Source organism: Macrobrachium nipponense, chromosome 20 (genome assembly GCF_015104395.2).
Source record: "Macrobrachium nipponense isolate FS-2020 chromosome 20, ASM1510439v2, whole genome shotgun sequence".
NCBI lineage: Eukaryota > Metazoa > Arthropoda > Malacostraca > Decapoda > Palaemonidae > Macrobrachium > Macrobrachium nipponense.
The window spans coordinates 56,331,397-56,345,593 of record NC_061089.1 but is presented as its reverse complement, the minus strand read 5'-3'; the positions used below and the strand labels follow the sequence as shown (position 1 = coordinate 56,345,593).

Below are 14,197 nucleotides of genomic sequence, written 5' to 3'. Positions count from 1 at the left end.
AAATATTTACTGTGTATACACAGCAGAAAATTTCCTCCTATCATTCCGTATGACGTCATTAGCTTTAGCGAACACTATTGCCAGTTGCAACTTACATGTATCCAAGAATATATTTCTTATTTGTGTTTATTAAAATATATTCATATGCTTAATATGACTATACAAATATATTTTTTTATAATGATACTGATTAGGTTAATACCAATAAGCAAATAACTGCGAATCATTGCATCTTACCTCAAAGTCTAACGAGTATTAGTAGTATATGCAATGCATGAAAGTCAGTACAAAAGTTGACTAGATGTACACAACCGCACCAAAATATTTTAAATGATTATAAATAATTATGGAATATACATAAAATGTCTGTCCTGTTAGCATTTGGGGTATAATGAAAGAAAAGACGAGATAAGCCTCGAGTCCTCGACTGGCAATACTGCAGGAGGAGGTCCACTTAGAGTGACTGTCAAAAGGACCTCTGTCGTTGCGTAGTGTGTAATACTCTACTCCTAAAATTCTCCAAACACGCAACGAGGACCATGGCACTCAACAGCGCCCATGCTGGGAAAGGAGTCTTAATTTACTCCGGAGAAAGGTACGGATAAATCTAGTGAAACTTAATCCTAAATATGAATTGGGCGTGTGGTAGAATATGCTAGACTTCTGAATGGGCTTATCGTAGGCTGTCAGGCTATGAACGATTCCCCAGGTAACATAGGGTCAGGGTGTTCTAGCATTAATAGGATTTGTTTCTGTGGATTTGAAGGCCTAGGTAACCCGTCACGCGTCCTGGAGGGCGTGTCCTGAATGACCAGGAGCCTCTGTTTAGGCGTAGCTAGAGCAGGCTCCTTTATTCCAGTAGCCTGGCCAAAGGCCACTCTCATACCGGCTTGTTCTGATATCCGAAACTTTCCTGGTCCAATTCTCCCTCATTTCTCTACGTAAATTTATTTTTGTACCCAACAAATTGTTAGGCTAATGTAGCTATATACCTAGTAGTCATTTGTAACATAGGCTAGGCTAGCCCAGCTACCAACTGGTAAGCCTAATTAACAAGGTAGGGAAGGTTAGGTTAAGCAGTAGGCCAGTGATTACCCTATAGTTAGACAATATTATCAGGAAAATAAAGGTTGGTAAATGTAAAGGAGAGAGATCCACGAAGATATCGTTTATACTAGGGTAAAACACCGCATGGATGGCCAACACACAGACGGTCATGGCTGGACACCCTGACACCGGAGATGGTCATCAGTCGCGATTCGTTTTTGGCGAGAGACGCAGCTAAAGACCTTTACTCTCCTTTCGAAGTAAGTATTTTCTCCAAAGTTAGAAATTAAGGCCAAATTTAAAGCTTTAAACAGAGGTTAGTGAATAGGGTGGGCAATGCAGTGCAAATTTCTCCAAAACGCTCTCAAAATTTTTACTTAGGCCTACAACTCGAAATATTTGGAAGATTGACGCCATCTCAATGTTTGCGGAGTCGCTTGTGTCAATAAACTTCCCATTTCTTGTGCTAAATCCGCACACCACTTGTACCCATAGACGCTGGGGCACTTTCATCACAACACTCGTAAACATGACTTCCAACCACTACTTATCCAAGGGAACTATGGCATTCTTTGCGGCATTTTGTGCTCTTCAATTGTTTATCAGTGTTGTCAATTGGTATGTGTTTACCCTCCAAACTGGGTATGAGACTTACACAAATCTGGGGAAATAAGTGAAATTAGCATATCTATTTCTAGTATATATACATATTACAGCAATTTTATCATTACTGCATTAGTATGACAACTAGAATTCATGGAAACAGTTTGTAAATGCATCGGCGAATGTGTGACGCTCCACTAGATTGGCAACGATGAGTCATTTTTCGTCTCGTTGTCTGCTCGTAAGTATACATCCCAAATATTCATAATTTTTCGGGGTTAGTTTGGTTGCAAAAAAGGGATAATAGACATGAATTAATTAAATATTTGAAGAAAAGTTACACTAAATAATGAGTAAAGTAAACAATTAACGGAATAAAGCTTTGCACCCATAATCAGTGTAGTCGTCTGCTGCTCGCAACTGTGTATGCATTAATACTTAGGAACCAGGAACAGCAACATTGTTCAAATGAGTGCTGGGAAGGCTGGGAAAGATGGTGGATTGTCCGTGGCTAGACCGGCCAGCCTTACGATTGCTGCCATATTGGATTTCAAAACTGCCTTGAAAACATTTTATGAAAAGCGTCACATGCTTATTTTAGTTTGTATGGCGTTTTCATATGTCACATTATGTTGACGAAACTTCAATCTTTTGAATGGTATGCTTAAAGTTGTAATTCTATTCTTGTTTCACCAATTAAATATCGAGTGAATAAGACCCGGCCAGCGTGATGACAATGGATTGTCCGTGATTGTTTACCCTAATTTCCGATTTTCCGAAAGGTGGTCGCGGTATGGTAGAGGCTGGCCATTTGGTATTTTACCCCAACTCCACATGGGGTATTTATTCAGAAATCGTAGTTTCCTATAGTATTTGGGTTGCTTACTAAAAATTTACTTTTATTTTTGGGGGTTGAATGTAATTAACCCCCAGGGACTAGTACTAAACATAACGAAATACATTTGACGCCCCAATCCCTAGTGGCTTTTATAGTCAATGGACCATTCCTTGCAGTCCGTGCGTAGTTATTGCCTAGAATTATTGCCTATTGTTAGACTTAGTATTATTATCGGGAAAATAAAGGTTGGTAAATGTAAAAATTTTTTTACTGAAGACCAGAAGATGGAGTAGTCAACTTCTGTACATGGGAGATCATTTGATAAATTTTACAGAAACAATGAGAAGTTTATCTTCTTTTTTGTTATTAACTTTATCCCCAAGGGTCTGATACTAAACCCTTGGTAGATCTAGGTCTGGTATTTCTTTGGAGATTATAGTTTTGTATAGGGTAAACAAGCGCAGACGATCCATCGTCATCGCGCTGCCCAGGCCTTATTCACTCTATTTAATTGGTGAAACAAGAATACAATTACAACTTTAAGCATACCATTCAAAAGATTGAAGTTTCGTCAATATAATGTGATACATGAAAGCCCATACGAACTAAAATAAGCATGTGAGCTCTTCGTAAAATATTGTTTGAGAGGCAGTTTTGAAATCCAATATGGTGGCAATCGCGTGGCTGGCCATTCTAACCACAGACAATCCACCATCTTTCCCAGCCTTCCCAGCACTCATTTGAACAAAGTTAGCGTATATATGTAACGTTTATTGATCTTACTCAGATTGCAGCTGTAATCAGCACAGTAAAACAACATTTTTTTGCCTATATTAGTGAAAGTATGAAACTTTTATTCCCGGGGTCATGGTTTGAACTGAATTCATTTTTACCTTGTAATCGGTGGTTTTATCCTTACTGTCATCACAACTGAAACTCCACAGTGCTTATTTGATTTTTTTGTAATTATACCATTTTTGGTTTGGTCTTAATTCACTCCAAATTGCACTTGAACCTCGTTGCTGTTCCTGGTTCCTAAGCACTCGCTCCGCAAACACAGTTACGAGCAGCAGACGACTACACTGTCTATGAGGTGCAAAGCTTTATTCCGTTAATTGTTTACTTTACTCATTATTTAGTTTAACTTTACTTCAAAATGTTTATTTAATTCATGTCTATTATCCCTTTTTGCAACCAAATTAACCCCGAAAAATTACAAATAATTCTGATGTATACTTATGAGCAGACGACGCGACGGAAAATGACTCATCATTGCCAATCTAGTGGAGCTTCACACATACGCCGATGCATTTACAAACTGTTTCCATGAATTCTAGCTGTCCTGATAATGCATTAATGATAAAATTGCTGTAATATGTATATATACTACAAATAAATGCGCTAACTTCACTTATTTCCCCGGTTTTGTGTAAGTCTTATACCCAGTTTGGAAGGTAAACACATAACAATTGACAACACTGATAAACAATTGAAGAGCACAAAACGCCGCAAAGAATGCCGTAGTCCCCTTGGATAAGTACTGGTTAGAGGTCGGGTTTACGATTGTTGCGAAGAAAGTGTCCCAGTGTCTGGGTACAAGTGGTGTGCAGATTTAGCACAGGAAATGGTTAGTTTGTTAAAACAAGCGACTCCGCAAACATCAAGATGGCAACAATCTTCAAAATATTTGGAATTGTAAGTAAAAACTTCGTAAGCTTTTTCGGATAGTGTGCACTGCGTTGGCCACACTTTTCATTACCCTCTGTTTAAATCTTAAAATATGGCCTTAATTTCTAACTTTGGAGAAAATACTTACTTGGAAAGGAGAGTAGAGGTCCTGAGCTCCTGCTATCACCACCAACAACTCATGACTGATGACCATCTCCAGTGTCAGGACATGTTAAAGTACTTTTTAATGTATGACACTTACCTGGCAGGTATATATATGCTATATTCTCTGTTCCACCTGGCAGAAATTTTCAAAACTCGCGGCAAAACGCTAGTAACCTATTAGTAGTTCAGGCAACCACCACCCCGTTACCGTGGCGCTAGCGCTAGGAACCGTTCCCAATTGGGCCAGATTTTCTCTGCCAGCCGAACCGGCAACATTGTTGGTGGTTCCCTGCTTAGGATTTTCATTCTCGTTGCTGACTTTTCATGGATCTTTGGTATTGTACTCGGAAACGTTAGCTTGGCATTCGCTTTGGATTGTTCTTTAAAGATGTCTGATACTGGAAGTATGTTTAGAGTTTGTGTAAAGAGGGGTGTAAGTAAGGTTGCCGAAAGCTTCGGTCGACCCTCATACCATTTGTAAGAAGTGTAGAGAGAATGTGTGTACTTTGGAGAATAGGTGCTTTGAATGTGAGAATTTATCAGAGAAGGAATGGAAGATATTTATGAAATATGTTGAGAGACTTGAGAAAGATCGTGTAAGGAGATCTGTTTCTCGTAGTGAGAAGTCGAATTCTTCTAGTAAAAGGAGTGAATGTATTTCCTCTCCAGCTCCTTCTAACGTAGAATTGGTAGTTTCCTTCTCCCCAGGTATCTCTGCGCCCGCTGCTGTATTGGAGGAGGCGAACGATACACATATTGTGAAGAATGTTTGCTGCCCTTGCGTCCGCCATGGCGACCAGATACAGCGACTTACGGATAAAGTTAGTGCTTTTGATGTCAGTGAAAGTGTAGTGGAGGGGGCGTCTGATCGTCTCTCTCGTGCTCCTAGACCTAGACCTCTGTCAAGCTCCCAGACCCAAGGGAGAAGGCATGTCGACAGTCGAAGGGAGGCGAGAGAGGTTTTGTCGCGGTCAGGCGTCCCTTCGAACAGTCCTGTTGAAAGTTCCCAGGCTGTTGCAGTTCGCCGCAGAAAAGGCGTAACTGGGAAGTGTGCGTCCTCGGATGGTTCGACTTCCGAGCGGGAACGTCGGTATGCAGTTGTATCTCGCCCCCTCAAGAGGACTTTCAGGACATCAACGGCTCTCGAGAGACATGCTCAAGATCGTGAGGCTTGGAGTAGTCCTGAGGTGTTGTCCTCCTCGGAAGACGGGGACGCAGTTCCGATCAGAGGAAAAGGATTTTTCGTGCTAAAGAGGACTCAGGGCGCACTGGCGCTATACGTCCTTCTCGTCCTTGGATTTCGATGAGAGACTCTCCTCCATCTTCTTGTGTATCTTCCCCTCGTCTTTCTCCGTCGGGTAGAGTACAAGATCGCTCTCCGTTACGTCGCAGTCCCGCTCGTAATCCTCCTCCTTCGTCCTCTAACCATTCAGGAAGATAGTACGAAGGGTTTTCTTAAGGGAAATGCAGTCCAAGCTGGCAGTTCTTGTGAAGTCTTGGGATGCGCCTGTGCAGGCATCTTCGAGGCGGAAGGACGATTTCCTTCCCGTTAAGTCTTCTAAGAGGGAAGACAAGGACGCGTTCGCCGAGGACTCAGGGCGCTCTGGCGCTACGAGGACAGGCGATCGCTTGGTTATTCAGGACGCAGAACGAGGACGCAAACGTCAGGACTCGGGATCAATTGTGGACGCAAGACGCAGGCGACAGGAAGCAGACGTGTCTACGATGGACGCAGGCGGCAGGACATCGAGAGGCGGCAGGACGCCGATTCCTCGTTAGCCGCAGGACGCAGGCGGCAGGACGTTATTCCGTCAGCGAAGCGTCAACACGACAATGATTTCAAAGAACATTTCTTCAGCAGAAGAGGAATTGGAATTAGTTGAGGAAAAGAATACGGAACCTTCTTCAGATTATAAGGTTCTGACTTCACGTCTTCTTTCTATTTTTGAAGGGGAATTCAAACCGACAGCTCCGTTATCTCCCTTATCACAGTTTTCCAAGACTAGGACTCCAAAGAAGTCCTCTTTCCTTAAGATGACTCTGTCAATTTCGGCGAAGAAGGCCCTTCAACGTCGTGAATGACTGGATGAAGGATAAGAAAGAAGCGGGAAAATACTCTTTTGTTTTTCCACCAGCTAAGTTAGCATCGAAGTCAGGAGTATGGTACGCTATGGGAGAAAGTCTAGGCCTGAGAGTACCTGCCTCCTCCCAGGGGGACTTCTCCAGTATAGTAGACAGCTCACGCAGACAGGCGTTACAGTCTGCTAAGGTCTGGTGGACGTCTTCAGAGTTTGACCATCTTTTTAAAGGGATTTTTAGGACTTTCGAAGTCTTCATTTCCTGGATTGGTCTTTGGGTTTGGAGCACTGGCGAACTCCCGAGAAAAAGAGGATTCGCAGGATTTAGAAACAGCTGAGAGCATTATGTCCTGCATGGACAAGGCTCTGAGAGACGGAACGAATGAACTGGCTTCTTTGTTCACAGCAGGAGTACTAAAGAAGAGATCGCTGTTGTGTTCTTTCGCTTCAAAAGGAGTTTCTAACTCTCAGAAATCGGAGTTGCTGTTCTTCTCCCCTTTCGAAACAGCTGTTTCCTTCAGAGGTGATTAGGGATATAGCTCTCTCCCTTTCTCAGAAAAAGCCACCCTCAAGATCTTCTCTCGTCTTCAGTTAAGAAGTCTTACCATCCAAGTTGGTTAAGAAAACTCCAAGGAAACTAGCACTTCGCAACAGCCCTTTCGAGGCAGAACATTCGCTCGACCCGCCTTTAGGGGTAAGAGAGTACCCACTAAAAGAGGAGCCAAGACCACCTCTAAAGAATGAGATTTCAGTCCTCCAGACGACAGTGGGAGCCAGACTTCAAGGTTTTTGGGAAGTTTGGCAGAACATGAAGGCAGATCCCTGGGCTGTCAACGTAGCTCGGGAAGGGTACAAGATTCCTTTCTTGAAGAGACCTCCTCTCGCAACATCTCCGAGAGCCCTCGGGGCAAATTACAACGATTTAGTGAAGAAAGCGGCTCTGTGGGAGCAAGTAGCTTCCATGCTAGAGAAAGGAGCCATAGAGCCTGTTCTGGATCACGAATCTCCGGGATTTTACAACCGGTTGTTCCTGGTTGCAAAGCCTCAGGAGGTTGGAGGGCCAGTTTGGACGTAAGTCAACTGAATCTTTTCGTAGAAAAGACCAAGTTCACTATGGAGACGAACGATTCAGTACTGGCAGCGGTACGTCCAGGGGACTGGATGGTGACCCTGGACTTACAAGACGCATACTTTCAATATTCCGATTCATCCAGGAAGCAGGAAGTATTTAGGGTTTGTGATTCATGACAGGGTCTTTCAGTTCAAGGCCCTGTGCTTCGGCCTTTGCACAGCCCCCCAAGTGTTCACGAGGATGATGTCCAATGTGGCGAGATGGTTGCATTTAAGAGGGATCAGAGTGTCTTTTTTATCTGGACGACTGGTTGATAAGATCCCAATCAGAAGTCAATGTCTGGAGGACTTGAATCAAACATTGAACTTAGCAAAAGACCTAGGTCTGGTAGTAAACATGGGAAAGTCTCAATTGGATCCCCAACAACAGATAGTTTATTTGGGGTTGGGGATTCAGATATCGTCAGTGACTTTTCGGGCTTTTCCGCTCCCCCGAAAGGCAAGCCCAATGCATTCGGAAGGTGCAGGACTTTCTAAAGAAGGACCGATGCTCAGCAAGAGAGTGGATTGATCTACTGGGCACACACTCTTCGCTAGAGAGGTTCATTTCTTTAGGAAGATGCACATGAGACCTCTACAGTTTTTCCTGAAGGATTCATGGCCAAGAAAATTGCAACCGGATTCCTTCCAGTTTCTAATTCCTGCCGAAGTAAAGGAGGAATTTAAAGTGGTGGCTAACTCCAGGCAGGTTAGCAAGAGGGATGTCGCTTCAGCAGAAAGAGCCCAGACCTCGTCTTGTTTTCCGACGCGTCGGACGCTTGGGTTGGGGAGCGACATTAGGCCCTCAAGAGGTGTCGGGACTTTGGAGCAAGAAGAAAGAAACAAGTTGGCACATAAACATGAAGGAACTGATGGCAATTTTCTTGGCCTTGAAGCACTTCAGAGAGTTTGATTCGAGACAAGACAGTGCAGATCAACTCGACAACACCACGCTCTGGCATACATCCGCAAACAAGGAGGGGACTCATTCTTTTCCCCTTTACAATCTGGCAAAGGAAGTTCTGCTTTGGGCGGAAGAGGAAAGGGTCGTGCTACTCCACCAGGTTTATACAAGGGAGAGAAAAATGTGAGTGCGGACCTGTTGAGCAGAAGAGAACAACTTCTCTCGACGGAGTGGACGTTGCACATGGAGGTTTGCCAGAGCCTGTGGAAGTTGTGGGTGCCGTCCGGTAGTAGATCTGTTTGCGACAGCCAGAACAAAAAGGTTACCAACCTATTGCTCTCCGGTTCCAGACCAGGAAGCAGTGGCGGTCGACGCATTCCTGATGGATTGGACAAACTTAGATGTACGCTTTTCCTTCCGTTCAAGATACTGGGGAAAGTGATAAGAAGTTCAGGGAGAGCCAGGGACGAGGATGACCTTAATAGCCCCGTTTTGGCCGGCCCAAAGTTGGTTCACAGAGTACTGGAATGGACAATAGATACGCCAAGGGACTCTTCCGCTAAGAGTAGATTTACTCAGACAACCCACTTCGACAGGTTTCACAAGAATACCCTCGCTCTGGGTCTGACTGCGTTCAGACTATCGAAAGTCTTGTCAGAGCGAGGGGATATTCTAGAGAGGTGGCCAGGGCAAGTGGCTAGAGCCAGAAGTAACCTCAACAATCACAGTATATCAGTCGAAGTGGAGAATTTCCGGAAGTGGTGTAAGAACAGGAAAGTGTCTTCATCCAGTACCTCTGTGACCCAAATCGCAGATTTCCTTCTATACTTGAGGAAGGAATTGGGCTTGTCAGTTTCGACAATCAAAGGTTATAAGAGTATGCTAACCTCAGTGTTTAGACACAGAGATCTAGACATCTCGAATAACTTAGACCTTAGAGATCTGATTAGGTCATTTGGTACGAAGAACAACCACAATGCAGGCCACCTGCTTGGAACCTCGATGTGGTCTTGAAGTATTTAACTTCTAGCAAATTCGAGCCTTTAGAGAAATCCTCTTTGAGAGATGTTGCTAAGAAAACATATCTTTTTAGTAGCTTTGGCAACCGCTAAAGAGCTAGTGAGCTTCAGGCTATATCGAAGAAGGTGGGATGGAGACATGGCAACGCAGTGTGTTCATTCCAAGAAGGTTTCTTGGCCAAGAATGAGAATCCAGCTAATCCTTGGTATATCTGAAGTTTTGGGTCTTGTCTGAGTTAGTGGGTCACGAGCAAGAAAGAGTTCTCTGCCCAGTGAGAGCATTGCGGTTTTATATGGAAAGAACAAGAGATATCAGAGGGAATTCTGATGCTCTGTGGTGTTCAGTTAAAGCACCCCAGTAGACCCATGACTAAGAATGCTCTAGCCTTCTTCATGAGAGAGTTAATTAGAGAAGCTCATATGTTGTGTCAAGAGCAGAGCTTTGGTATTTTGAAAGTGAAGGCTCATGAAGTCAGGGCAGTTGCGACTTCATTAGCTTTTAAAAAGATTTAGCCCTCAAGGGAAATTATTGAATCCACTATTGGAGAACTAATTCAATATTTGCGTCTCATTATCTTAGAGATGTTCAGACAACCTTTGATAATTGTCAGACGCTAGGTCCATACGTGTCCTCTGGTACAGTATTGGGCAAAGGAGTTACTACCCCATAACCTTCTTTTAAGCTAGTTGATTTTATTAGGTGATGGTGTTTTGTGTTTTTGGTCGTCTGAGAAAGTGTTCGGTACTTTTATCAGTCTTGTTAGTATTATCTGGTGATGGTGTGTGTGTAGTTTCAGGTAAATGATCTATTACTAGCTGAATGCCGTGGCATAAGAGGGCTGTACGGTTCTGTCAACACATTGGTCACGTCCAGTTGTCAGTTCCAGTCTTAGCTTCTTCAACATACAGGACACTTCCTTGTTGAGCTACTAAGGTTAAGCAGGCTTAGAGGCAGGACCTATGAAGTCAGCTACCTTAGCAGGTAAGGAACCTAGAGTTTTAATAATATTTTAATAATATTTTTATACTCTAATAATGTTGCTGTCTTTGACCCACCTCCAAATGTGTCAATCAGCTATATATATACCTGCCAGGTAAGTGTCATACATTAAAATGAAGTTTTGTTCATGCCACTTACCTGACAGATATATATATAGCTGTATTTTCTGACGTCCGACAGAAATTTCAAAACTCGCGGCACACGCAGTGGGGCGGCCCAGGTGGTAGTACCCATTCCCGCCGCTGGGAGGCGGATATCAGGAACCATTCCCATTTCTATTTATATTTTTTTCTGTCGCCGGTCGGTAAACATCTGTTTACAGACCTCTGCTCAGGATTTTTTTGGAAATTGACTCGTTTTTAAGTATCTGATTGATTTTGTTGGTATTGAATTGGATTGTTGAATTGGCATGCGCGATAGTGGAGGACCGTTTTTTGATTTTGGATTGACTTTTCTCTATAAGATATGTCTGGATCAAGTGGTGTGAGTTTCAGAGTGTGTGTGAGTGCTGATTGTAAGGTGAGGCTACCGAAAGCATCGGTAGACCCCCCACACAGTATGTATGAGTTTGTAGGGGGCTTCATTGTTTGATTGATCATCGGTGCAAGGAATGTGAGAAATTGACTGATGATGAATGGAGAGCATATGAGTCCTATCGCCTTAAATTGGAGCGCGATAGGATCAGGAGGTCTTCCTCAAGAAGTGGTTCTTCCAAAGGTAAGACTAACGTTTCTCCTGCACTAACACCTGTAGTGTTTACAACCCCTAAACCTGTGTTGCCTTCGGGCTCTGATTCTGTGTCGGGAGGAGCGGATGCTCTCTCTATGATTTTGGAGTCCCTTCGCACTCTGGAGACCAAAGTGAAAGCCTTAGAAACTGGCTCGGTGCAAGTGTGTGATCGTGCCCCCAGTGTTGTGGAGGGGGCGTCAGATCGGCCCCATAATGCCTCTAGGCCTAGACCTATATCATCAGACTCCCAAGACCCAGGGAGGAGGTATGTCGAAAGCCGCAAGTTACGGGGCTTCCCACCGATCTGGCGTCCCTTCGGCAGACCATGTAGCAAAGACCCAGGCTGCCAAGGACCGTGCACGAGCACGCGTCATGAAGGAGTGCTTCTCGTCCTCCGAGGCGTCCTCCCCGCGCAAGGTGGATGCGCTCGGAGAGACTCTCGTCCGTTAAAGAGGATGCTTTCTTGCGAGGACGCTTCACGACCTCTTTCGCCGCTTTGTTTCGTCGGAAGACGCTTATGATGTCTTTCCGCCTCAGAAGAGAGGTAGGATCTCCTCCGATGAGGACGCTAGGTTGCGCGCACAGGCGCGTACACCTGAGAAACAGGTAGCTGTTCCTTTGAGAAGGAAGGAGGCGTCCCCTCGCCCCTCGTCTTCTCACAGGACCAGTCCTGCTTCCTCGACTCATTCTTCTCCAACGAAGAACATTCTTTTGTCCCTTCAGGACCAGCTATCCTCGCTTATGGCTCAGAGGACTCGCCCAGCAGCAGTCGAGCCTAAGCGGAGGAAGGACCTTAGACTGCCTGTCAAGAGGCTAAGCAGTCTCCGTCTCCTTCTCCTCCTGCGTCTCGTTCGCGATCGCTCTCCTTCAGCGATTTCGCCGATCTCGTTCGTTCTAGAAGGACGTTACGACAGGACGCTTGAAGACGCTTTGTGCAAGGACGCTCGGCAGGACGTTCGGCAAGATGCTTGTCAGGACGCTCGTCAGGACGCTTGGCAGGACGCTAGGCAGGACGTTCGTCAGGACGCTTGGCAGACGCTAGGCAGGACGTTCGTCAGGACGCTCGCCTGGCAGGACGCTACACATGACGTCTCGGCAGGACGCTCTCCAGGACGCTAGACAGGACGCTTGGCAGGAAGCTCGCCAGGACGTTCAGGCCTCCTTTCAAGACGCTTTCGGGGATTCTGAACAAGAAGTCTTACCCCCAGACGCTTTTTTACGCGCTCAGGCACGTATGCCAGCGAAGAGAGGTAAAGACGCTTCTCGGGCAGGTGAGACTGCCGCGGAAGGCGCGGAAGACGCTCGTCCGCCTCAGGACGCTCTTCCATCAGCGAGCAGTAAGCGTCAGAAAGAAGACAGCCGTGATAAGGCTGCATCTTGCAAGGATAGGGGTCCTTTGATCTTGCTAAGACCCGCCAATAGGACGCCTTCTCCTGACAGACGTTCTCCTCTTCCGTTTAGAGAAGAAGGAGAACTAGGTAGTTCGGCTGAATCGGGTGAAGAGGAACCTGCTACAGCCCCTTCTACCTCGGATTACAAAGTCCTAGTTAGACTCTTGCGTTCTTCTTTTGAGGACAAATTTCAGCCCGCAGCTCCCAGTCTCCTCCTTCACAGTTTTCTTCATCGAAAACGGGGAAAATCCCGGAGTTCGTAGAGATGAAGACTTCTCTATCGACGAAACGTGCTTTCAAGAAGCTTCCAGGACTGGATGATAAGAAGAGAGACCAAGGCAAGACGACCTTCGCCTTGCCTCCTACTAAACTTAGTGGTAAAGGAGGCATTTGGTATAAGACCCACCGGACGAAGTGGGGAGTTCGTATCCCTTCTTCGGCTCAAGGAGATTTCTCCAGCCTTGTAGACTTACAGAGGAGGTCACTTTTACCCTCTGCCAAGGTAACTTGGACCGCGTCGGAGACAGACCATCATCTGAAAGGTCTGCTCAGGACGCTGGAAGTCTTCAACTTCCTTGATTGGTGTTTGGGAGTTCTGGATTTGCAAGCGAGAAGCCCAGAAATCTCTTAGTCTGGGGAGCTGTCCCAGCGTGTTAGCATGTATGGACAAAGCCGTCAGGGATGGTTCGGAAGAGCTAGTATCTCACTTTGGAACAGCTTTGTTAAAAAGAGACTTTGCTGTGCAACTTCACAGCTCGTTCAGTGACGCCAGCTCAGAAAGCGACTTGTTGTTTTCGCCTCTTTCGAACCATCTCTTCCCCCACCGACTTTGGTAAAGGACCTGACGAACAGCTTACAAGAGAAGGCTACTCAGGATCTTTTGGCCCAGTCTACAAGACGGTCGGCCGGACCTTCAACCTCTTCGGCTGCAGTTTCGTCCGCCGAAGAAAGTAAAGAAGCCCTTTCGTGGGGCTCCCCCCTCGAGAGCAGCTCCTCGAGGGGAGAGGGTTTTCACGAGGGAAGAGCTTCTTTTAAACCAAAGCCTTCCAATTGAAAAGCATGTCCTTCAGACACCAGTCGAGCCAGACTGAAGTATTTTGCGGGAGCGTGGAGAGAGAGAGACACGGACTCTTGGTCTCTCAAGATCGTGGAGCAGGGGTACAAGATCCCCTTTTTAGATCTTCCTCCTCTTTCTACGACTCCCAGAGACCTTTCTCCATCCTACCAAGGAGGAAAAGAAGAAAGTCTTGTTCGATCTCCTTCAACAGATGATCGACAAAAGAAGCGGTGGAACAAGTCGCGGACCCTGGGGTCTCCAGGTTTCTACAACAGAATCTTCCTAGTACCAAAGCAGTCGTCAGGTTGGCGTCCAGTTCTAGATGTAAGCAGGCTCAATCTTTTCGTGGAAAAGATCAAATTCACGATGGAGACGCCTCATTCTGTTCTGGAGCGTTGAGACCCGGGCGACTGGATGGTATCCTTGGACTTGCAGGACGCGTACTTCCACATCCCGATCCACCCTCTTTCTAGAAAATATCTAAGATTTGTCTTGAACAACAAAGTGGCAGTTCAGAGCGATGTGCTTCGGACTGACCACGGCTCCGATGGTGTTCACAGTAGTGATGAAGAACGTAGCGAGGTGGCT

At 45.5% G+C, this 14,197-nt stretch overlaps 1 protein-coding gene across 2 annotated transcripts in view; it reads left to right on the top strand.

Annotated features, from left to right (window-relative positions):
- The first annotated feature begins 434 nt into the window (after nucleotides 1-434).
- Nucleotides 435-14,197, top strand: part of LOC135226213 (WW domain-binding protein 2-like) — a 53,257-nt gene continuing 39,494 nt past the window's right edge. For both annotated transcript variants that reach the window (XM_064265658.1, XM_064265664.1), the window contains exon 1: nucleotides 435-595. In XM_064265658.1, coding sequence (XP_064121728.1) covers nucleotides 540-595 — 56 coding nt within the window. In that variant the 5' untranslated portion in view covers nucleotides 435-539. The remainder of the gene's footprint in view (nucleotides 596-14,197) is intronic.